The sequence below is a fragment of the Crocodylus siamensis genome, chromosome 14 (assembly GCF_052110815.1).
Source record: "Crocodylus siamensis isolate JL-2025a chromosome 14, ASM5211081v1, whole genome shotgun sequence".
Taxonomy (NCBI): domain Eukaryota; kingdom Metazoa; phylum Chordata; order Crocodylia; family Crocodylidae; genus Crocodylus; species Crocodylus siamensis.
This window is the reverse complement of record NC_143408.1, coordinates 14,238,938-14,263,734: the sequence shown is the minus strand read 5'-3', so window position 1 is coordinate 14,263,734 and position 24,797 is coordinate 14,238,938. Positions and strand designations below refer to the sequence as shown.

General features: G+C 53.8%; 1 protein-coding gene across 3 annotated transcripts in view; it reads left to right on the top strand.

Annotated features, from left to right (window-relative positions):
* Positions 1-1,573: 1,573 nt before the first annotated feature.
* ROBO3 (roundabout guidance receptor 3) overlaps positions 1,574-24,797 on the top strand; it is a 265,930-nt gene continuing 242,706 nt past the window's right edge. For all 3 annotated transcript variants that reach the window (XM_090027272.1, XM_090027268.1, XM_090027273.1), the window contains exon 1: positions 1,574-1,721. In XM_090027272.1, the coding sequence (XP_089883398.1) occupies positions 1,574-1,721 (148 nt within the window). The remainder of the gene's footprint in view (positions 1,722-24,797) is intronic.

Here is a 24,797-nt window from a genome sequence, read left to right as displayed (position 1 = left end):
TGGAACGTCTGACAGGTGGTTGAGACATCGTCACCTTTGCCATGGTTTGTCAGTCCCTGGTGGTAAGGATTCAGCTGCTGGAACGTCCATTTTTTCACTGTCAGGTATTTTCTTCCACCTCTTTTTCCACATCCATAGTTGTGTCTCCTTGGGTGTAGCATCAAGAGGTTGTGTGCTGGTGAGGAAGCTCCTGCATGACTTCAGATGTTTGTGTGCTGTGGGACAGTCATACAGCAGGTGTCTCACATCTTCAGTTTGCCTCACTTGTTCTGTCCTATTAGCCACTGCTCTTCTGGACTTCAGTCTGTTCCCCGGTAGGCTTCAGGCATCCGGTGACGTGCTGGCAGCTCTCGTTCAGAATGGGGCCAAGGCATTCTTATCAAGGCGCATGTATGAAACTCTCCCATACAGGGCACGTATACTCGGCAGAGGAGAAACGGAGCGCGAACAGTGGTTTGGATGGTTGGGGAATAAGCTCCCCGTTTGGAGCTTATACAGAACGTTGTTATGAGTGCTCACCTTTGCTTTTGGACTGCTGTACTGATCCACCCTGCAAGAGCTTGGATGTACCAGGAGACTTTTTTTCCATCAAGGCTGGTGATGAGGCTGTGAGATTGCCTCACTGGCAGTGGGGGTACCAGGCATCTGACGGTCAGTAGGATCCGATGGAATCACTCGCACTAGCACATGCTCCTGCTGCCTTTCTTTCCTTCCGGAGCGTTAAATTCTCACAGCTCGGGGGCCTACGTGGGGCACGCACCTCACAACGGTCACAATACAAAATGGCCTGATTTTTGCCTGCGTCTGATTTTAGCCTGCAAAGGGACTGTTGTCGTGCTGGACCTTGTCATGAGCAGGTGTTGAAGTTCCAGCACACAGGTGCTGGTGATCAGCTGAAATGCTCTATTAATGGCTGCTGCGACTGTACCTGTAGGTAACTGTCCGGCTCCAGCTGTGTCTATGCATGGCTCTATGGCTGTGGCCATGCCCATGCCCATGGTGGGTGCACCTGTCAGAGGGCAATGCAATGCTGTGTATTATTTTCTCATGCCAATGTGCGAGTGCCAAGGACATAGGCAGCAGGTGCCTGGGAAGATACGTTTAGGCTGTTTCAGAGCTGTCGCTGAATTGGGCGAGGGCAGCGGCCAGCGGCAGAGGTGACCGTCATGTGCCCTGGTGCCCCTGCGCAGATGAAGGTGCTGGGGCTCAGGCACGTGACCCAGGGCCGGTCCTCAGGCGGGGGCGCCTGCAGGAGGAGCTCGGCGCTCCGCGGCGTCCCGGGACGGCGGGGCGCCCGGTCGGGGCCGGGGGCGGGGGCGGGGCAGCGCTGCGGGGCTCCCCCCTCCCCCCTCGCGGCCGGCCGGGTTATTCATCGGATAATTAAACATTTATCGGAGCCGGCACCTGCCTTCCCGGCCGCTCCCGCGGGAGCGCCGCGCCGGGCAGGAGGAGGGACGGGGCGGCGCCGCCGGCAGACGCGCCGGAGCCGGCAGAGCGCGGGCGGTGCGGTGCGGTGCGGTGCGGCGCGGACTGCGGCCGGCCGCCCTCCCTCCCCCGCGCCGCCGCCGCCGCCATGCTGCGCTACCTGCTCAAGACCCTGCTGCAGATGAACCTGTTCGCCGACTCCATCGCGGCCGAGGGCTCCAACTCCTCCGACCTGCTGCTCGGCCTCAACTCCTCGCTGGCCGCGCTCGACCTGGGCACCCTGCCCGGCTTCAACGGTAGGCGGCCGGCTGCCCCGGGCCCGGGTCCCTGCTCCCGGCCGCCCCGCCTCGCGCAGTGCCCGCGGGGCCGGCCGGCCGGGGCTCGCAGCCTCGGGGCCCCTTGCGGCGCGACTTGGCGGCCGCGACGTGGGCGGCTGCGCTCCGGCGTGCCCGGCCGTGGCGGGGCTGCTGCCGGGGCCGGGGCCGGGGGCGGCGGGGGAGCCCTCAGGCCCAGGGCGAGTGCCACCCCTGTGGCCTGCGCTCTCCTCTCCCTCGGGTCGCCTCGCCCCGGTGCTTTAAAGTCGTGCTCCGCCAGGCCTGAGCCGGAGCCCGCCCGCATCCCTCGGCTTTGGGCCATCCCAGTAGGGCTCCAAGGAGTAGCTAAAGTCTTCTGGGTCACCCGTGTTTCTACCTCTCCTCTCCTACCACGGTCAGTGTCTTGCTCGGCTCCTTCTAGACCTGAGCCAGGCTGGACTCTGCAAGTCTTGGTCACAAGGAGTTTGGTGCCAAGCCCCCCTCCCTCTTCCTCTTCCCCCTTGGTGCAGTCTCTGTAGCCCCGGGCTCCGGGACAGTTGGAGGGAGCCTGGTGAATGCTTTGAGCCTCCTAGAAGCTCTTTCAGGTCACCAGATCCTGGCTGTGAACTCCAAAGGGTGGGTGCCCAGCCCTGTGGTGACACCATGGGGCACGCTCACTTTGGAAGTGACACCTAGTGCTGAAATGCTGCAGTCACAACTGCAGATTCCACCTCTGCCAGGGCTTTATTCATTGACTGGAATGAATTAAGCTTGCGGGGGTTGAGGGAGGTATTGCAAGCTGACAGTTTGTACTGATGCTTCTCACAAGGGAAGGCAGAGGGGCCCAGCTTGTGAATCATGAAAGTACCAAGGAGGAAATACTACATGAGTGTTATTAGCAGTTATGTTGGTTGTGTCACACTAGGTTAAGACAGGGCCAGACACGTAGATCTGACAGAACAGCAAGAATTTCCATGTATGTTGGTTTGTGTCATTTTAAACATGACTTCTGAGCTACAGCAGGGGAGAGATCCACAAAAAAGGAGGCAGCTCCAACTCCCACAGATCCTCAGGAGGAAACAGGCCCTTTCCTGGTACTGAGGAGCCTTTGGAAGTGCAGCAAAAAGAGCAGCTGAATGTCCGGGAGCAGTTCCTCCCTGTTACACATAGCCTCCTTCACTGCGCAGGCTGCTCCGTGGAAGTGCTTAGCACGTAGGCAGTGGCCAAGCCGTGTGCCCATCCCCAGTTCCTGCTGTGTGTACTGCTGGTCCGGCCCCAGTGCTGACTCTCAGTATTGTGGTCCAGGCAGCACGTTCTGCGCACATAGGTGTTATGGTCAGTTCCACGTCTTGCCACAAAGCTGGGGTCCAGATCCTGAGTATTTAATTTCTCTCTAAAAAAAAAAAAATGGGCATGCTCCTCAGTTAGGATCAAATCAGAAAACACTGTCTATTATGACATACCCTGATTTATGCCATCTTGGGGTTGGGATGTGGGACCTGATTATGACGAAAACCTTAAATAATGGGAACCAGGTTAAAGTAATGCAGTGTTTTCCCCCTGGATATGCATGCAGCCTGATTGTAGATCTAAGAGGTGAGAGCAGCCACGTTCATTTCTATGCAGTGTTAAGGCTGAAGCTGTGTGATAATGATGTTGACATTTGTGTTGTCAAAAGTAGTAACTCCCAACCACTGGACTAATCCCAGGATCCCAACCTGCCACCCAGACTTCTCCAGGGGCTTTCTTCCCAGCTGACAGCCCTGCAGCTTCTGCAGGACAGGTTTGTGTTAATACAAGTCCCTCATCTTCATTTCAAAGAAGTGGGTGTGTTAGTATGATGTGATTTAGCATAATGAGGCTTTGCTGGACATCTCTGTGAGATGATGCCTGAACCTCAGTGTAAACGGGCAGAGCTGTGTTGGTAATTGATTTTTCTGTTCAGTGGGGAAATAATAATGTACAATGAAATATTTAATTCAATTTTAAGCATTTTCCTTTTACCCTTTGATCTTCCTTTTACTCTTTAATCTTCTAAAATTCAAATTAGCTCAATTTTGTCTCAAATCTTCAGTCCTACGTGACCATACAAAACACATCTTTTCAACATATTTGAAACAAAATGTTTTGACTCTTCCAAAGAAAATCCCATTTTTTGGCTGAAAAAATTGCCTAACTTGATGAGTTATTTAATTTATTCTCTAGCTGCATTTTCCAGCAAATAAAATCTCTGTCTGAGCAAATCATCCACTTCTAACAACAGTAGAACTTGTAGTACAATCTTGCTTGCTTTGTTGCTGTAGTTGTACCATATTTGAAAAATCATGTATGCTCAATATGATCAGTATATTTGCAGTCGTTTTGTCTGAGATTTGCTTCCCTGTGGCTGAATTTACATGTGAAATTAATGCAAAGCAATATACTCTGGCACAGTCCACATCAGACTATTGCTCTCAGGTGCAGTATTTACATGTGGGCCTGGGACCACAGCACATTGAACCAGGGCAGAGTAGCCCTGGCTGGCAGGGGTCCCCAGGGATCAGCCTGCCAGCCCGGGGCTGTTCTGACCCTGCTCAACCAGCTGTGGAGGGGCTAGCTGGGGCACAAGGGTGCTTCAGTGCAAGGTTATCCAGCAGGCAACCTCCAGACCAAAGCACCTTTGTGCCCCAGCCAGCCCTGTCAGCTCCGTCATGTACATTGTGGCAGAGTAAATAACTCTGCCATAGGTTTGTCGTTGAATCTAGCAGTACTAACCTATGGTGGCATTTGTTAGTTTACTCCATTCTAATAGGGCTGTACATGTAGATCCTGATGTTTTACTGCTGAGCTAATTGGGCAGCTCCACAGTAAACATCTTGTGTAGATGCATGCTGCGATGGCTAAAAAATATGTTTGCTCCTATGCCAAATCTCTACATGGGATTTTGCTTCCTGCTTCATTGTGATTGCCCCTTTGCTAATCTAGCCATGTAGAGGTCTCTTAGCAGCAGTGAATTGTCACATTGGCTGTTTGGGGATCAAACTAGTCTGGAACAAAGCTCTTGTCTGCCTGAAGTTTTCCAGCAGGGACCTTGTGTGCCTCTATTACTGGGTGTGCTTGCCTCCGTGTTGTGAGAAGCCAGTTGGATGCTTAAAAGAACAACTTGTGACTTAGTGGCTGCGGACCTTCAAGATAAGCTGCTCTCAGCACAGCAGGGCCTGACTTCAATCTCCAATCCAGAGAACAACTCTTGGGATCACCAGGTAGGGTCAGTCCTACATATTCAAACTCCCTCCTGATGATATAAAACACTGTCCTTAACTGTTCTCCCCACAACTTCAGCCAGAGATGTGGTGGGAGGGGGCTTGGAGTGGGGATGGTGGAGTCAGAGCCCAGTCAGCTGGGTGACTTTGGTGTTATAGTTTATTGTGGTGGACTTTTAAAAACAGGTCTGATATTTGTGGCAAAGGAGGCCCCCGTGGCACAGACAGCCAGTGTGCAGGCTGCAGTAGGTGGCTCAGCCACATGGAATGGCTGGAGAGGGGGATTCTCACCCAGCACAGAGGCACCTTCCTCCCCACTTCTTCAGGTACTTTGCTTCGGATAGTTCACGGTGGAACTGCAGGAAGCCAGTGACTGCTTGAGCCAGCTCAGCTGTGCTGCCAAGCCCCTGTGGCCATACTGCCTGCATAAAAGCAGTGGGAAGCAGCTCACGATCCAGCCCCGGAGACTGGGCCAGCCTGTGGCTGCTAGGTAGCCTGTCTACAGTACTCTCCATGAGCATCTGCCTCATTTGGGAAGGTACCCATGCTGTAGGAAGGGCACCCTACAGTCCTGTAGGTTTGTAATGCGTCAGTGTGCTCATCTGGGGAAGCATTTCTCTGTCAGGACACTTGAACTTTACTTTCCCAAATCCTATATTCAGGAATTTCCCAGGAGGGGGAGCTGGCAGAATGCAGGTACGCCTTGGAGGACAGGGAGATGGGCACAATTGTCTGTGGGATGCACTCCACCATTTCCTACCAGTTCTGGGTCTTTGTGTGATGATTTTCCTGCATACTCACACATTCATTATGGTGCAGGAAAAATCCTGCTGATGGGACATGGCACAAATCAGCATTATATGCTTGGCATCACTGAATTTAAACTTGCTTTTAGTTTTAGCTGCCTATAGCAGGTGGACGAGTAGCTCTGAGGTGGGAGGTTGTAAAGAAGTTTAACTAAGGCATGATGCAGGTTTTGCTGGCTGGCAGCATTTGTGCCCCCATGCCTATCATTGTTACTCATCTTTGCTTTCCTTCTCCTGGGCCTGCCTCAGCATCAGCAAGGAAAGGGTTACCCCCCCCCCCATGTAGTTAATGACTCACTCATGCTCCATTAATCTGCAGGAGGGCAGATGCAGAGCAGAGTGTTAGTGCACACAGTAGGGCTGCAAGGAGCAGCATCTGCAGGATAGGAGCTGCTCAGGTGGGAGTTGGACAAACAGGGCTGGCAGTGCATAGGACCCAGGGATGGAGTTTGTTATATAATGTTTGGAGGACAGTACAATGGGAATTAGGCAGAGAACCAGCTCAGTAAGGAAGAGCGTAAGAAGGAAGTGAGGGACTGGACGAGCTTGGGTTGCGAGTCAGGGTTCAGAGGTCTGACAAAGCTGTGTGTGAAGTCTAGGGCTAAGATAGCAGGGGGTTGTGGGTTGGTTCTGTGGAGCACTAGCAGATCTGTGGGGGAGCCCAGAGTGGAATAGCAGGGCCGGGGGGAGAGGAAGGGTGTTGCAGAGCAGCACTGAGTGTAGCAGCCGAGTTGTTCGGGGAACCAGCAGGTACTGGTGCAGCCCACACAGCATCTACATCTCTGTCAGCTTAGCGTAGAAATGTGATTTGCAGAAAGTGGTTGTTCACAGACCTGCTCTCTGAATTCTCTCTCACCGGTGAGGAGTGAGTTAGTCTCCATTAAGACCCACTTGCCATGACTTTAACTCACACATTTCTGATAGCATTAACAGGCAATTTATTAGCATCTGCTCAATAGAAGCCTTGTGAGGAACGATAGAGCTGTGTGAAATTTTGCCAAGTGTTTTGTTTTGAAGCTGTTTCAATGCATTTCAAGTTTGAAACAGCAAAATCGAAACAAAACAAAAAGCATGGAAATGAATGAGGACACTTGAAACATTTAGAAAGTTTTGAGTTTCGAAGCAGTCCAGTGATGGGAGGCAGGGGAGAGCCAGGGCTGCTCTCCCTGCCGAGCTGAGCCTCATGGGACTGCTGAGCAGCTCGGAGCACAGCCCTGGTTCTCTCTGCCTCCCACCGCTGAGCTGCGCTCTGTGGGGCTGGTGGAGCCGGTCGGAGCGCAGCGCCACCTCTGCCCACCTCCCGCTGCCAGGCTGCGCTCAGATCAGCCCCGCCAGCCCCATGGAGCTCAGCCCGGTGACGAGGCAGGCAGTCGGCGCAGCACTCCCCCCGGCTCACAGCCCCGGGGAGCTGAGCGCAGCACTGGGGCTGTGCTCCACCTCCCGCAACCGGGCTCAGCTCCATGGAGCTGCGCTGAGAGCAGGCTGCACCCAGCTCTGGCCCCAGGCGGCAGTGGCAGCCTCCTGTCATCCAGCAGGCAGATTGGGGGCCTGCAGCCCCGGGAGGAGTCCAGCACAGCCCCACCGGCCCTCCCGGGGGTGCGGGCAGGCCCCCAATTTGCCTGCCGTATGACAGCAGGCTGCCACTGCCGCCTGGGGCCAGCAGCAGCACCAATCTCCTGGATGCTGGGTGCGGGCTGTGCCCAGTGCTGGTCCCAAGTGGCAGAAGCAGCCTCCTATGATCTGGCAGGCAGGTGGGGGGCCCACGCCCCTGGGAGGAGTCCGACACAGCCCCCCCAGCCCTCCCAGGGGTGCAGGCAGGTCCCTGATCTGCCTGTTGGATGACAGGAGGCTGCTGCTGCTGGCTGGGACCGGCGCTGGGAGTAGCCTGCACCCAGCACTGGGACGATTCATGCTGCTGCTGGCCCCATCTGGCAGCAGCAGTCTCCTGTCATCCAGCACACAGATTGGGGCCTCCCTGCACCCCGGGAGTGCTGCGGGGCTCTGCCCCCGATTTGCCTGCCCCCGATTTGCCTGCCGGATAACAGGAGGCTGCTCCTCCTCCCCGACTCCTGTTTGTCAGTAACTTGAGGTGCAGGTTCCCAGAAACCTCTGCACCTATCTCCTTGAAACTTGGCAGGCTTCATGCACTCATAAGGGACTACCATCCCTGCATCCGAATCAGGCCAGACATGAGAAATTTATAGGCAGTTTCGTGCTGCCCCATTATAGCCTATGGGCAAAATGTCGAAACAGTGAAACAGTTTTGATGGAACAGAAGGGAAGGGAAGTGAAGGGAAGGGAGCAGTGCTTTCAAAATGAAATGAAACTGGGAACGAGACACTGTTCTGTTGAATGGAAGTCGAAGTGGAATGGTGCTGTTTCGCACAGCCCTAAGGAATGACTCTTGTGAGGAAGTTGCACATTTTAATAACAGGAATGAACATCTCGCCTTGATGTCATCACAAATCAACGTACTGAATAAACTGTCTAGGAATTGGTTCACTGAATCTGAACTGCAGCTGTCTCATGAGCTGAAGCCAGGCAGAGGTCTCACAATTCACAAAGCTTAGTGTCTGGAAGTTAAATCTGTGCTTGAAGAACTGGTATGCCAAGACCTGCTTGGGTTAGGGATGAAGGCTTTTGGTTCCTCAGAGCTGGGACAGCATGGCTGCATACAACCTTTTAGTCCCAGCTCCACAGGTCTCAAGACAGAAGCTACAAACAGCTCATCAAAATTCAGAATTTCTGGTGCATGGGAACTATTAACATTTTGAACTTTGCTTTCATTCGTTGTCAGAATGAAAACAAATATTAATGAAATCCCCCACAAAATAAGGGAATTTTCCAACATTTTAGAATGTTTTTGTCTTCACATTATGAAATGTCATTTAGAATGTTACTTTCTGAGGGTATTATTGCAATATTTGTTATGTGGTGGTTATTTCATGATGTCAGTGCTATACTATTTCTCTGTAATGCAAATGAGATATGTTTCAAATTTCAATAACTAACTAGCGCATGTTTTTATTGATTTTATAGATAAATGAAAAACTAAATAATAGACTAAAGTATCATGTCATGTTATAGCAAGTCATTTATAGTGATGCATAATGTCACAGCAATTTAATATTTTGACATGCTGTAAAAATGATATAAAAATTTTAATTGGAAATTTTGGAATATTTCTAAATGGAAAAAAAAATCAAAGCAGTAAAGTTACCAGGGATACTGTCAATCAGTGCTGCTTCACAAAATATTTGGTTAATCAAGACAGGTTTGTCTGTCAAAAATGTGTTGTGCCCAAATGCTTTGACTAAGATTAGTTACAGACTTATCTGAGAATCCCTGTGGATGCAGGGAAGAAAGTCGGAGCCAGGGCTTCCCTTCTTCTTGCTTTTAATTCCTGTCTCCCTGTGAATGGGGGCATTCACAGGGTACAGCCCCAGAATCCTGACTCCCAGGCCAGTGCTCAGGTCACTGAGGTATGCCAGCTCCACTAAAGGGACCAGCTTCTAAATGGTTAAGCCTTCTAGACAGCCTTGAAAACTAGGACTTAGCCAACCTGGTCCCAGACATTAGCTCAGTATAATGGTCAGCGTGCAGCTTCATGGTGGCTTAGAAACGGACATTGTTCGGGGCTGGCATTGCCCTAGTAGGTTTAATCCTGCTCTGTCACCAGTTGATTATGAAGGCAAGACCCTCAGTTCTGTGCCTCTATTCTCCAGAGCTCCTGGAGGTTAATCAGCAAGTGCCCTAGTAAGTCTGTACACATGGTAGGAGAGGCAGCCCTCTTAGGTTTCCCAGCATCTGGTGACACCCACACCTTTACTCATCTTTAAAGTGGTGACATCATACCAGCACAGAGTGGTACCTAGCATGGGGACTTCCCTCCACCCCCTCAAATAAATCCTGTCTGCCCCTATAACTCAATAGGGAGAACATGCCCCTGGATCTTTATGGAGGAATCTGCCCCTTTAGCTCTAGAAAGGGACCTGTCCCCAGAGGTGGAAAGGACTGTTTCTATAGAGGAGACCCTGCCCTGTAGCTCTGTCACTGTCTAGGGGAAAACCTGCCTCTATGGCTCCAGCTCTTCTAAGTCCCTTGTTAATGATGCTCCTGCATCAGGTCTGTGTCTGTTTGGGCTGCTGGGGGCCCAGAGCTTAGGACAAAGCACCTAGTTCAGTAAGAAGGAGGCCATGTTGCCTGCCTGCCCCATAGTCTTCTACTCACCTAAGCGGGGAGTACGGCCTTTCAGGGGGTGCACCAATGCTCTCAGGGGGTGCATGTGCACTCCCTACGTATTGCCACTGACCCTTTTTATACTAAACATTTGTTATATGTGAGTTAAATTTACTTTTATGTGACCGGTGTGGTGGAAGCCTGCAGTCAGCTGCTTTGTGCAGTGTATTGTGGGAGTGACAAGCACCCAAATATAGTCTCCTGTGTGGATCTGTGCTCCTTGCTCTGCGACACGTGTTTCGGTAGTTGCCATCCCCATTATGGTAATGTTCACTACCACCCTCTGTGTACTGTCTGCTGTTGGTGAGTACCAAAAGTGTCTTGTAAAAGGGGTAGAAATGGCTCTGGGGGTCAGTACAGTCAGGGTCTTGGAACGTGTCCCTATTTGTTACATTGTAAAGGGGGTTCACTTTAGGCACATTCATATTATGCCCTGTTTTCCAGGAACACATGTACAGCATCAAATGAGGGAAACCTGTACCTGTAAATACAGGTAGTAGATTTCCCGTGCAGTAGTGCACAGATGGACAACTGAACCGGAGCAAATTGCTCCTGGTCAGCCCAGGCAGTCGAGGGTGGGAAAACTGTCCCCTCCGCAGGGCCAACTGGAGTCAGGCTTGGATCATGGTCCTGTGTCTTGGTAGCTGCCTGCTGGGCCCTGGCTCTGAGATTGGAGCTGGGGCTGGGACACTGTCCCCTACCCCGGCAGCTGCCTATTGCTAGGGCAGGGGACAAAGTCCCAACTTCCACTCCGATCTTGGAACGGGGCTTGGGCAAAAAGCAGCTGCCTGGGGCAGAGGTGTGGGGTGGGAGGCAGTTGTCCCAGAGGTAGGACAGCCCACCCCCCAGAGCCCAGGCCTGACTCCAGGTCTCCCTGCCAGCCAGAGGCTGGCACCCAAGGGAGCCTAGACCCATACAGCAGCAGAGCAGGGCAGGAGTAGCCCTGCACTGAGCTGTTCCCATTGGAAGCAAATTTGCACATGTACACTAACTCATAGGGACCACTTACTGCACAGTATTTTACTGTGCAGTAAGCTTTCAGCACATAAAGGGGTGTGTCTACATGAGCTATTAAAGATCAAATTTCTTCCTAATTGGACCAGATCAGGATCAGTGTGCAGTTTGATGACACTGGTTTACATCCTGACCCCAGCTGAGAGGACCACAAGCTTGTGCTGCTGAGAAGGGCTTCTCACATGGGGGCTTGTCAGCACACACCAATTGAGATGTAGGCAGCGTTGCTCACTACACATGCTGCAGTGTTTGTGGGCATGCATTGGTTCCCATGGACACTAAGAGCATACTGTGCTGTGCACATGTATCCCAGCATATTCCATAGCATCTGCAAACCTTATGGGAAACTTTGGCTATGCATTGTGGTGTGCCTGCTCATTTGATAGGGAATCATGGGCAATTGGAGTCAGGTGCCTAGAGTGCTCTCTGCTTCCTGATGTAGCTTATCTCCCTGTCATATCACTTCCAAACTGTGCCATGCAAAGACCAGTGAGTTTCAGAGAAGTAGTGCTCCTGCCCATGGTTGGGATGAGACATGCAATCTTCTGGGTAAGTCTCTAGTGAGGCCTAGCTAAACTAGAGGGCTCTGGGACAGCCAGACCAGCTGTTGGCAATGGATCATCCTAGTAGAGAAAGGTACTGCTGTGACGTGTGCAGCAAGCAGCTGTGTAAGAAGTGCTGGAGATCACTGGGTGCCCACCCTTTCATCCAACTCTTGGGGCCCTGAGGTTTAGCTCATGCTGGCAGTGCTGGGACATAGAGACCCTGTCACTGCCTCAGCTCCAGTCAGAAATGGGTTGGAGATGAAACATTTGGACTTGGCTTTGAAATCCACCCAAGCCTGGGGCTGACAGAAGTGTAAGTCCATCACTGGCCTGCTTGCCCTCAGTTAGCCCTGGGGAAGACTAGACCAGAGAGCTTTGAGACCAGGCTGCAGGCCAGTTTCCATTTTAACCTCCTTTTCAGAGCATTGCTTTTCTCTGCCTATATACCAGGTTTCTTTCTTTCCTGATTGAGGAAAAGTAATTTAGAAATTTTGAGTGGAAAGAAAATTCATCCCTCTCCTCTTCCCCACTACACCAGGACACTCATTATCTTTGTGTGAGTGGTCTGGTCACCTGGGGAGAGCCAGGTGAGACATGGCCTGGTTCTCCGCAGGGTAGGGAGCCCTGCTGTGCTCTAGGGGTCTGATGTACCATTAGCATCAATTAGGGCTGCCACCCACCTGCGTCCCTCTCCAGTACTGAACAGCAGAGAAACAGAGCCCAGCCAGCACCCAGGAGGAAATTGCTCACCGTAGAGTGCCATCAGCAAACAGCTGAGGCCAGGGGACGTGGGCTGACCCCACACCTTGGCCTGATGCAGATCAGTTGGAGTTCTGCGATCAATAAACCCTTCACCTTAACTTCAGGGCTAACCAGCTGATCCCAGACCCACAGCACAGCACTGGCTCTTCTGCATCCTCTGGGTGCTCTGCACAGCAAAGACCCAAGACTTCAAGTGAATAGCTATTCAGAGGAAGAACTGGCCAGTATAGGCTTATGGGCTTTCTGCAGACCCTGCTGTTGCCCTGGGTACATGGAGCTGAAGAGGTATAGAGCAACATCAGAGTAACATAATGACCCACATGGTATCACTACTGCAACCCAGATGCCTCCTTTTAGACATAGGACCCAACACCTCTCACCATGATGGAGTGAATTCTTCTTGGAGCAGGTTTCCCACAACCCATCCAACATTGTGGGACACCAAGACAGAACCAAATCTGCTTCTTGTTCACACTAGGAACCCAGCTTGTTTAATGAAAAAGGGCTTGCAGGGCTCTCAGGCAGGCAGAGCAGCTACCTGCCCCTTGCTGGCTCAGTACTGGGCCCTTCTGAGAGCAGTCACCTGCTTCTTGTTCCTGAGGGGAATGTGTCTCACATCCCACAGCCTGCAGGATCCTCTCTGTCTTTTCATGACCCTCCCCAGAGGGGCCAGCCAGAGGCTAGGTGCTGGGGCACATCAGGCACTACAGGCAGCTCAGAAGCAGTGCTGAGGGGACCTGTCTCTGTCTCTTTGGCCCTTGGGTGTTTGCAGGGGGAGGGGAGCTTGCCTTAGCATGGCCTAGCCATCAGTGATCTCTTGGCTCAGTGCTGGCCCAGTGAGTGACAGATGTCATATCAAGGGGGTGGTTCCTACTATGCTGTGGGGAAGTGGGTCTACTGGGAAATGTTAGGAGTCAGGTGGCCATCATAAACGTTAGGAGTAGGGTGGCCATCATTGTCCTCTGTCTTCTATTGATATGAAACTGTATGCCTTTATGTCCTCTAGTTTTCTCTTGAAGAGAAAAATAGAGGGCATAAAGGCATCGGGTTTAGTATTAATAGAAGACCGAGGACAGAGTAACAGAAAACCAGAATGTCCTCTATGACGCCACCCTAGAGGAGAGGGAATGAGTGAGGACATGGGGGGCGGGGGTGCCACATCCCAGGAGAACTCACTTCCTGGTAAAGGCCAGGTCAGCGTGGGATAACATGGCCACCCCACTGCTGTTAGCCTCCCTCCTCTTCATGCCCTGTCTTGTACAGCCAGCACTAGGCCACAGCCACAGCAAGCATTGTACAGAGCCACATGTACGCCCCATGGGTTGTAGTTAGCCTCTGGCTGCAACAGCTCCAAGGCAAACAGCTAGTTACCCATATCACACAGAGCCAGAGCTGTTCTCACTGGCTTTCTTCCCAATGGTCTGAAATGGGCCTGCTTCCTGGGTTTTCACATTTCTTACTTTTTTCAATCGTTTTTCATTCACACTTCTGCTCTACTGCCTGCTGGGGTATCCTGGTCCCAAGCTGCTTGGCTCTAAGCCTAGGAGTGAAAAAGCATACTTTTCCACATAAACCAGCAAGTTCAGACAATGTTGATGATCTTTGGCAAGAACTAGCATTCCCAAAGGGCCAATTTGCACCCTCCCCCCCTAAAATGTACTGGAAAGATTGGACCTGACTCTGCACTACCATCCTTTGCCCTGATGCCTAGCCCCATTTCTGCACTGGAATGTCTTCTTGCTAGCATCCTGCCATTTCCCTGAGTCCCCGGTGCTTGACCAATAGAAAAAAAATTACTGTTTCCAGTTGTGGCTGCAATGTGTGTGAATGTGTCCTTGTTGGGCTAGTGGTGGCCTCATGCTTTCCCCTGCTGTGGGCAGGGGGTTTACTGTCCTTGGTACGCTGCTGCAGAGCTGGAAAAGTGTGCAGAAGTGAGCGGGTAGTGTGGTCTGGGATCATTTTGAGTTGGCAGATAATCCTACATACACTATCTGCCTGCACTGCCAGGCCAAAACCAGCCAGGGCAAGGAAACAAAACATATGAGCACCACAGGGATGCTGATGCATCTCTGCATGCACCACCCCCATGCCCTTGCTCCTCCTCAGCCTGACACCAATGGGAGCACGCCCAAAAAGAAGTTCCCTTCTACCTCCAAAGCCCCTGTCTCCAAGAAGCAGAGGCAGGCCACGCTAGAAGAGTAGGGGAAGGAGGACAGAAAGGGGGACGCAATGTAAGGATGAGCAAGATCACCCAGAGCACTGGGGAGATGCTTGCTCCTTAGTTGAGCGGCCAGGGTTCAGGCAGCTCATGGCGCTCATGGCCCCATCATACTACTTGGTGTCCCGATGGAGATACGTATTGTGAAGTTATCTCCATACTGGAGATACTGTTGGCAGGTTTTGCATGTCTTGTCATGGCATGGTCTGGATCCATTCCGTGTGTTTTGGGCTGTAGGAAGTTGGCTTCTGATGATGAGGTTAGTGAGGTTCGGTGTTTGTTTGAATTTACAACCCACTTTGCACAGACGAGCCCATGAACTGCGCTTCATCAACCTCCTAGGTACGGAAACTCATGGACTCAATATAGACAGTGGAATTCTGGCACACTACAACCTGTTGGACACCTGACTCCCCAGGTACCTCTCTACTTTTAGCTGCTACATCCCCCTTTCCCCCCACCCCAGCCTGCCCCTCACCCCCTGACGCCTCTATTTCCATTTTCACTGACTGAATTTCTTGCCTGCATTGCATGCCAGGCCAGCTTCTGGCTTCTTTACTATTCCTTCCATCTAGGAAGAGCACACATACCAACGGCAGGTGCTTCCTTAGCCTGACAAAGGGGTTTTCAATCCGAAAGCTTGCTAAGATACTTTTCTCCAACTATTCAGTTGGTTTACTAAAAAAGCTGTGGGATATTGTCCAGGACTGGATTAATTGTGGGCTCTAGGCCAGGGGTGAGATTTTGTCCTAGACTGGTGTGTGTATATGAGAGACAACACCCAGAGCTGAGGGAATGGGGCTGCAGGCCAGGAGTGAGATGCATCATCCCTGGGTCCCAGGAACTTCTGCAAGACCCTTCAGCAAGGCCTGTCCACTGTCCTACCTCCCACCTAAGCTTTCCACATATGTTTATCATCCCCATGTTTGCCAAAATCAGGTTTGTGTTTGAGTGTTTAGAGAAGACATTGTGTTGTCTTCCTGCACCAACCCTTTTGGATTTGGCCTTTATAGGCATATCAGAAGTATTTTGTCACCCCCAGTACATATTGGAACATTATAGTGGGACAGAAAAGACCGACATCCCAGGATTTTGATACATTCTCCTTCCTGCTTTGGGTCCTCTGTTCATAGAGGTGTCACATCTCAGCAGTCATAGCCATCAGGTCACAGAAGTGGGGGCACAGGTCAGGACTGATAGGGTCTCAGCAGAGCTGAGTGTATGTGAAAATCCAGGGCAGGAGAGGGCTGGCCAGGACTCAGAGATGGTAGCAGAGCTGTGTGTGGGCCAGGATGTGATAGCAGGGGTTGTGCATTGTGCTTAATGCGTATTGACAGAGCTAAAAAGGAAACACTCCTTGTTTCCTTTGCATCTCATGTGGCACCTACAGCTTCGTTTCACACTCATTTTGCACATGTGTAAATGCCCACAACAAAGGCAGCAGGAGGAAGTTAGTTTCCATGAAGTGTTTCTGTATGTTCTGGAGGGCACCACCATTTCTTTCACTGACTCTGGCAGGGCTTTGCCCATTCACCCCAACTCTGGACCTTGCTAATATTCATGTAATTTTCTACCCAGGAAATGCCAGGTACGAATGGGAGGCCTGGGGCATGGGAGGGATCAGGGTGTGAAGTGCAGGTCTCCTTTCCCTTGTTTTCTTCACAGTGTACCTCAGGCTGTTTCCCTTCAACTGTCAGGGAAGAGGCAGCTGCTTCCAGGCTTCCCTGAAGGTCTAGGCAGGGTAAATGGCTGGTCCCTCTTGCCCTGCTGGGCTGTGGGTTGGTGCTGGTATTGTCAGTGCAGAAACCCAGCAATGTCACTACATGGCAGACAGGAGACAGCTTTTCCTCCCCACAAGCTCCTGTGTAACAGCCCTGCAGGGCCCGTGTGTGCATGTATACGGGAAGCAGGGCCCATAGAGAGCACACTATTGACAGAACTAGCACCTGGGCACTTGCCATCTGGTCCAGTGCCCCCCTTTCTCCCACTGACAGGTGCTGGCCCCAGCCTGGCCTGGCAATAGAGTGGCTTGCCTAGCCCCAGCTGTAAATTGAGGTGCCTAGCTTAGATCAGGACAGTGGTTGCTACTAATGAGAACACGTGAGAGTGCATGGCTGGGGCTTTCAACCTGCCCTACCAACCTCACCTCAGCAAGCCCAGCCCATACGTAAAAGGGAACTTCTATCCTCTGTCCCGCTTTAGCGATGAAGTGTGACAGGAGTAGGGGAAAAGCAGCGTGGGACATCAGGGCACTGTGGGGACATGGTAGCTGGCTGGGGTGCAAGGGTCTGGCTCTCAAGGTAAGCGGTAGGGAGGGGCAGGTTTCTTGGCCAGAAGGGGAAGAGCACAGGACTTCCTCCCATGCAGCCAGGACTTCAGTAGCCTGCTCTGCCTTGATGCTGACCTCAGGTTTAAGCTGACCCACACAGGGCCTGGCCTTGCAAGTATGGCCCAGAACAAGTGCTGCTCATCCTTACTGTTCTGAGATCCCCAGCCACCAGTCTGGGACACAACCTGTACATGGTGCCCAGGCTGGCTGGAGTGAGTGCCATGTGCTGCACAATCCTGGATCAGCTGGGGGCACCGTGTAGGGTGTGGATCCTGGAATGGGTGCTGTGTGTACCACAGTCCAGCTAGGATGGGTGCCAGGTCACAATAGTGTCCACTTTGGCCTGTCCAGGACCTGCTGTATACATGGTGCCCACCACAGTCGGACTGCACAGAACATAGCACTCCTTCCAGCTGCTCTGGGATCCACGCCCTGTTCAGTGCCCACCCCAGCTGGTCTGGGACCTATGCTGCACTTAGTGCCTGCAGCACCACATGTAGTGTGGGTCCCAGCTTGGCTGGAACGTGCACTGTGTGTGATGCAGATCCCAGAGCAACCAGAACAGATGCCACATGCAATAGAACAGACAGGAGAGGAAGGCGGAGGAAGTGGGATGCAGGGGAGGAAGCAGGGTGAGGGGTCCATGGGCCTGATCTGGGCCAGGGATGACTCCCTAGTCCTCATATAGCCTGAAGGGCCTGGTGAGTTTGACAACCCTACCTTAGCCTGCAGTTATGTAGATCAATGGTGACATCCACTGGCCACTTCAGGTAATTGAGGATTCATGCAGAGAGAAGGCAGCGCTACACGAACTACAACAGAATCTGTTTCTGTTTCAGAACATGCCTGCTGTGTACCTTAGGCTCTGCACTACGTAGGCCAGGGGCAGTGCTCTCGTGGACACGGGAGACCCAGGTTCAAGCTACTATTCTGCCCGACTGGAAGGACTTGTAGCCAGGTCCTCTCCCTCTAGTGAAGTACTGTAGGGTGTTCTCATGTGACTCTCTCCATTTTTCCTGTTGAAGCTGTTCACATTGTACAGCTGATGCATCACTAAGCAATTGCTGGTGGAAGAACTTGAATCCGACTGTCCTACAACACAGGTGAGTGCTCTGATCTCTGAGCTATTAGACAAAGGGAGGCACTTAGGCTGGCTTTCTGTTTCTTGCAGGTCACCTATGAGGCCATTTTTGGCACTCACAAGCTGGCAGAAATTCTGTTACTGCCCACGTAGCTGCATGCAGGGGTGACAACATAGGGACTAGGCTATGCGCTGGCAGTGTTGGTGCCTGACTACATTTGCCCTCCCCATATGTATGTGCAGTGGTATTTAAGGCCTGAAATGAATTCAGCCTGAAACAGATACTGGACTCAAGGAGGAAGATGGCCAGGAGTTTGAACCTGCATCTTTGTGACCTTCCAGCACAGTTCTAAAACCAGGTCAGGCATTATCTAGGCCTCTCTCCTGTGATCCTTCTGGAGCTAATCCCCTTGGCAGCCAAGAATGGAAGGTGTGTGGGGCCAAAAGGAAGAGAGCAAGCCAGGTGGTATGTGGCTCAGGATGGGTCTGGGGTTGTAGCCTGGAACCTTGTTCTCATAGAGGCAGAAACTTATACTGCACAGTGGCCTCCACCTATTTTCCTAAAGATTATATTAATCAGAAGTTCAGTTTCAAGAGAAGCACTGGAGAAGGGCCTGAGGAAGTCTCCCTCTCCTGAGATGACCCCTTGCAGTAGTTTACAGGGGACAAGCCTCTGGCTTTGAGACCCTGGCTCTTCTCAGTCCCCGGCTTCCCCGGTGATCTGCTGGGCTGGTGTCAGTTATGGAAGAGGGAGCAGCTGCAGTACAGCTGCGCACAGGAGGTGAGTCCAGCCCCTTGCCCTGGGCAGGAAAGAGCACTGGGGTCAGACAATCCCAGCCAGGTGCATGCCTTCTCTTAAAGACCCCCAAGGTAAGGGAGAGCACCACCTCCCTTGGGAACCCGTACCAGATTTTGGCAGCCCTTACCATAAAGAAGTTTTTCCTGTTGTCTAACCTAAATCTGCTCTCCATCAGTTTGTGGCCATTGTTCCTAGTTACTTCAAGGGGTGCCCTGGTAAACAGAGCATTTCCTATTCCTTGCTGTCCTTCCCTGATGAATTTGTAGGTGGCCACAAGATCATCTCTCAGCCTTCTCTTGCAGAGGCTGAAGAGGTTCTGGTCCCTCAGTCTCTCATAGGGCTTGGCCTGTAAACCCGTAACCATACAAGTGGCCATCCTCTGGACCCTCTCAAGGCTATCCACATCCTTAAAGTACAGCACCCAGAACTGGATGCAGTACTCCAACTGTGGCCTAACCAATGCTGCATCAAGGGGAAGCATCACCTCACTGGACCTGTTTGTCATGCACCTGCTAATGCATGATAAAATACGGTTAGCTTTACTGAACACATCGTCACATTGATAACTCATGTTCATCTTGGAGTCAGGAGTGACTCCAAGATCCTTTCTGCTGCTGTGCTGCTGAGAAGGTCCTCCCTCAGCCTGTAAGCGTGCTAGTGATTCCTTCTCCCTAGGTGCAGCACCTTGCATTTGTCCTTATTGAACTGCATCCTATTCTGTTCAGCCCACCTTTCCAACCTGTCCAGATCCACCTGGATTTGTTCCCTACCCTCTGGTGTGTTAACTTTACCCCATAATTTGGTATCATCTGTGAATTTGGACAGTTCTTTCCATGCTCTCATCCAAGTCACTGATGAAGACATTGAACAGCACCTGTCCAAGGACCAAGTCTTGTGGGACTCCACTGCCCACATCTTTCCAGGATGATACCAACCCATCCACCACCACTCTCTGGGTGCGACCCCTAAGCTAATTTGCCCCCCACCTGACTGTGTAACCATCTAAGTCACATGATGACTTAGATGATTACATGGTGGGCTTCCTCTCTGGGCTTCTGCTTCTCTGTATTATGTAGGCAGTATTTCCCTGCTGCATGTGGGAGGGGTCCATTCTCTGGGCATCCTGTTCTACCCTGCAAGCTAGTAGTTTAGGCTTGTCATGGCACTGTGCAGAAGACAGTTTCCCCCCTTCACCCCAGGAACAGTGTGCTGCTGGTGAATGATGCAAGTTATTTGCTCAGTCACCTGAGCACCGTCTGAGGCATTGGCTGCAGATTGAAGGTGGTAGTCACAAACCTGGGGAAGGGTCCCAATTTGCCAGCAGGTCTCATCTCATTGGTAGGAAAGGCTAGGCAGCACTCCATACTGGAGTGATTAGTGTGGGCACTGCTCATCTTCCAGTCCAAGGTTCAGATACTGTATGGCTGGGCCAGCACCTCATCCCAAACAGGTCCAGCTCCCTCTGAAATGTGTCAGGATAGCAGTAAAGGCCTGACAGTTGCTGGTTAGAAAGGCTGCAGTTTGAGCATACCCCACAAGAGGGTGTCAAAGGCTCACCATGGGATTTCTCATTGATGGACTAAGGAGAGAAGCATTTGTCACTTAGCATAACTTTAAATTTAAATAAGATGTCTGGTGAATTCTTACTCCTCAGGGACCTGGCCACATACTTCGGTAATGCGACAGGAGGCAGAACCTGCTCTGCAGGGTCACAGCAGCAGAAAGGCAATGTCTCACGATACTAGGGTGCTACTCCAGGGAACAAAAGCTACTATTTGTTAGCAAGTTGCTTTGCTTTGGCCCTGCCTTCCCCCAGTCGCTCCTCAGCAGGTGAAAATTTGCCCTGTGCCACAGGCCAAAGCAAGGTCCAGACCAGACCCTGCTTCATTCCCAGTGCTGCAGAGATTTCAGCAGGGAGTTTGCAGCTGGCAGTGTGCAGGGGAGCATGGATTTAAAGCAAATTTTGCAGGATATTCATGGACAGTGGATTCCAGACACATGGCTCTCAGCACCTGCTCCAGAAGTCTGGAGTGAAACAGCTCATTGCCTGAGGGGAAGGAACAGCTCGCACAACCTGTACCAAGCTAGAAAATCCAAATACAGTAGACCTTGGGTCATGTATATCTTGGTGCTTCACAACTTGCTTCATTGACCTATCACCTGGACAAGGGAGAAGAGATTGATGTTATCTTCACTTCAAAAAAGCCTTCGATCTGATATCCCATGATCGCCTCTTGGCAAAACTGGCCAATTGTGGCCTTGGGCCCACCACGATCCGTTGGCTGGGAAATTGGCTCCTTGGTCGGACCCAGAGGGTAGTAACTGACTCAAGTCAATCGTCATGGTGCCTGGTGACCAGTGGGGTCCCCCCAAGACTCTGTCCTTGGATCCATATTGTTCAACATCTTCATTAATGATGTGGACATTGGAGTCAGGAGCAGACTGGCCAAGTTCACCGATGACACCAAACTTTGGGATAAAGCAGCCATACCTGAAGATCCAGGCTGACCTGGACAAGCTCAGCAAATGAGTGGATGAGAACCTGATGGTGTTTAACACTGAAAAATGCAAGGTTCTCCACCTTGGGAAGAAAAACCTGCAGCATACTTATAGGCTCGGCAGTGCTAAGCTGGCTAGCACTATGGAAGAAAGAGACTTGGGGGTCATCATTGACCACAAGATGAACATGAGCCTGCAGTGTGATGCTGTGACTAGTAAAGCAACCAAAACACTGGCCTGCATCCATAGATGCTTCTCAAGCAAATCCCGGGACGTCATTCTCCCCTTGTACTCGGCCTTGGTGAGGCCGCAGCTGGAGTACTGCATCCAGTTTTGGGCTCCACAATTCAAAAAGGATGTGGAGAAGCTTGAGAGAGTCCAGAGGAGAGCCATGTGCATAATCAGAGGTCAGGAAAACAGACCTTACGACGACAGACTGAGAGCCATGGGGCTCTTTAGCCTGGAAAAGCGCAGGCTCTGGGGTGATCTGATGGCCGCCTATAAGTTTATCAGGGGTGACCACCAGGATCTGGGGGAACGTTTGTTCTCCAGAGCGCCCCAAGGGATGACTAGGTCAAACGGTCATAAACTACTGTGAGACCATTTCAGGCTGGACATAAGGAAGAATTTCTTTACTGTCCGAGCCCCCAAGGTCTGGAACAGCCTGCCATCGGAGGTGGTTCAAGCACCTACATTGAACACCTTCAAGAGCAAATTGGATACTTATCTTGCTGGGATCCTATGACCCCAGCTGACTTCCTGCCCTTTGGGCAGGGGGCTGGACTCGATGATCTTCCAAGGTCCCTTCCAGCCCTAATGTCTATGAAATCTAAGAAATCTATGAAATTTATAGTGGGCTGCTGAATTAAAGATGAGCTGCTCAGCATTTTGTTTTGACTTTTACTTAAAGGACATTGCTTCTCCAATCAGCTGGAGCTCGCTAGCTGCCTTCACAACTGTTTGCTGACTCTTCATATCTCCAGCTAGTTCACAAACCCTCTGTAATTGCCCATTAGAGTTGTGGAATGAGCAAATTGGATTAACCAGCAATTTAACACCATGACTATTCACTGTTCACCATTCCTCATATGTGACTGGTCATCTCTGTTGCATGCCCGCTGCTGGTGCCTAAATGGACGTCATAAACTCTGAAAACTCTGACCTCTCTTGAGAACAAATTTAGTTCACTCATGGATGAAATTTGTTTTCTTGACTCAACCATGTTTTACTATGAGCCTCAAATCTGAACACACACCCACAGCATCATCCCTTCAAGGAAAGTGCCGTGATAGGAATCTCCTTGAACAGAACAGAACCGAGGGGCTGAGCCAGTCACATTGATTCTAATTCTCTAACTGCTTCTTGCACTGTTCAGCCAGCTCCCAGCCACCTGCTCGAGAGCAAGCTGCAGACCAGAAATTATCAACTGAAATGATGGGGGTGAATTACTAACTAATGAAGACATATGAGAAAGTCACAATCAGTTTAGGGACAATTTGCCAACAGAAAGCCATGAACTCCCTCAGCTGCATCACTGGAATGAGATCCCCAGTGGAATGGCAGGCACATAAGAGGAATTCAGAAATACTCCTGAAAGGCAGAGCAGCCCAGGGTGAAATGCCCTCCCATCTCCCCATTACGCCTCTGCCTCCGAGCTGAGGAGACTTCCCCCTGCAGCACCATACCATGTGTGAGCACAGTGTCTCAGCCAGACAGGTTTAACTGAGCCTTAAAGTAGAGATTTTTCCAGGAGCCCCAGGGCAGGAGGCATCTAATTCCCACTGCTTCTGGGATTATCCCACATCCTGGCTATGGTGAGTTTGCTCTGTGGCACTTCCATTCCAGAGAGGAACAGGCCTCTGGATAACACTGAACAGGCTGGTACCAGGCGGGGGGGGGGGGGGGGGGGGGGGGGGGGGGGGGGGGGGGGGGGGGGGGGGGGGGGGGGGGGGGGGGGGGGGGGGGGGGGGGGGGGGGGGGGGGGGGGGGGGGGGGGGGGGGGGGGGGGGGGGGGGGGGGGGGGGGGGGGGGGGGGGGGGGGGGGGGGTGGGGGGGGGGGGGGGGGGGGGGGGGGGGGGGGGGGGGGGGGGGGGGGGGGGGGGGGGGGGGGGGGGGGGGGGGGGGGGGGGGGGGGGGGGGGGGGGGGGGGGGGGGGGGGGGGGGGGGGGGGAGGGGGGGGGGGGGGGGGGGGGGGGGGGGGGGGGGGGGGGGGGGGGGGGGGGGGGGGGGGGGGGGGGGGGGGGGGGGGGGGGGGGGGGGGGGGGGGGGGGGGGGGGGGGGGGGGGGGGGGGGGGGGGGGGGGGGGGGGGGGGGGGGGGGGGGGGGGGGGGGGGGGGGGGGGGGGGGGGGGGGGGGGGGGGGGGGGGGGGGGGGGGGGGGGGGGGGGGGGGGGGGGGGGGGGGGGGGGGGGGGGGGGGGGGGGGGGGGGGGGGGGGGGGGGGGGGGGGGGGGGGGGGGGGGGGGGGGGGGGGGGGGGGGGGGGGGGGGGGGGGGGGGGGGGGGGGGGGGGGGGGGGGGGGGGGGGGGGGGGGGGGGGGGGGGGGGGGGGGGGGGGGGGGGGGGGGGGGGGGGGGGGGGGGGGGGGGGGGGGGGGGGGGGGGGGGGGGGGGGGGGGGGGGGGGGGGGGGGGGGGGGGGGGGGGGGGGGGGGGGGGGGGGGGGGGGGGGGGGGGGGGGGGGGGGGGGGGGGGGGGGGGGGGGGGGGGGGGGGGGGGGGGGGGGGGGGGGGGGGGGGGGGGGGGGGGGGGGGGGGGGGGGGGGGGGGGGGGGGGGGGGGGGGGGGGGGGGGGGGGGGGGGGGGGGGGGGGGGGGGGGGGGGGGGGGGGGGGGGGGGGGGGGGGGGGGGGGGGGGGGGGGGGGGGGGGGGGGGGGGGGGGGGGGGGGGGGGGGGGGGGGGGGGGGGGGGGGGGGGGGGGGGGGGGGGGGGGGGGGGGGGGGGGGGGGGGGGGGGGGGGGGGGGGGGGGGGGGGGGGGGGGGGGGGGGGGGGGGGGGGGGGGGGGGGGGGGGGGGGGGGGGGGGGGGGGGGGGGGGGGGGGGGGGGGGGGGGGGGGGGGGGGGGGGGGGGGGGGGGGGGGGGGGGGGGGGGGGGGGGGGGGGGGGGGGGGGGGGGGGGGGGGGGGGGGGGGGGGGGGGGGGGGCAAGTTGGCTTCAACCCTTTCCTGATCCCATCAGGTCTATCCCTGTAAGAGCTCCCAAGGACCCATGTACTCTTAGTGTGCTTCACTAGTGGTGCACCGATAAAGATTTTCTTTGTTGATACTGATAGCTGATTATTAACCAACCATGTCAGCCAATGCTGATCTGACAACTGACTTACTTCAAAGTGCAAGGCATTTTAAAATACTGACATAAATAAACCTTGGGGGGGGGGGCATGTTCCAGCAGCCTCCTGCGACCCAGCACTTAAAAACTTCAAAATTGAATGAGCTTTAGTTCAAGCACTACTGCCACCACTTTTAAGTGCAGGGACAATTTCAAGCAGAGCTGAGCGGAGCTCAGGGAGGCTGCTCACTGTGGGCTCAGGGCTCTCCATTCTGCTGCCTTTG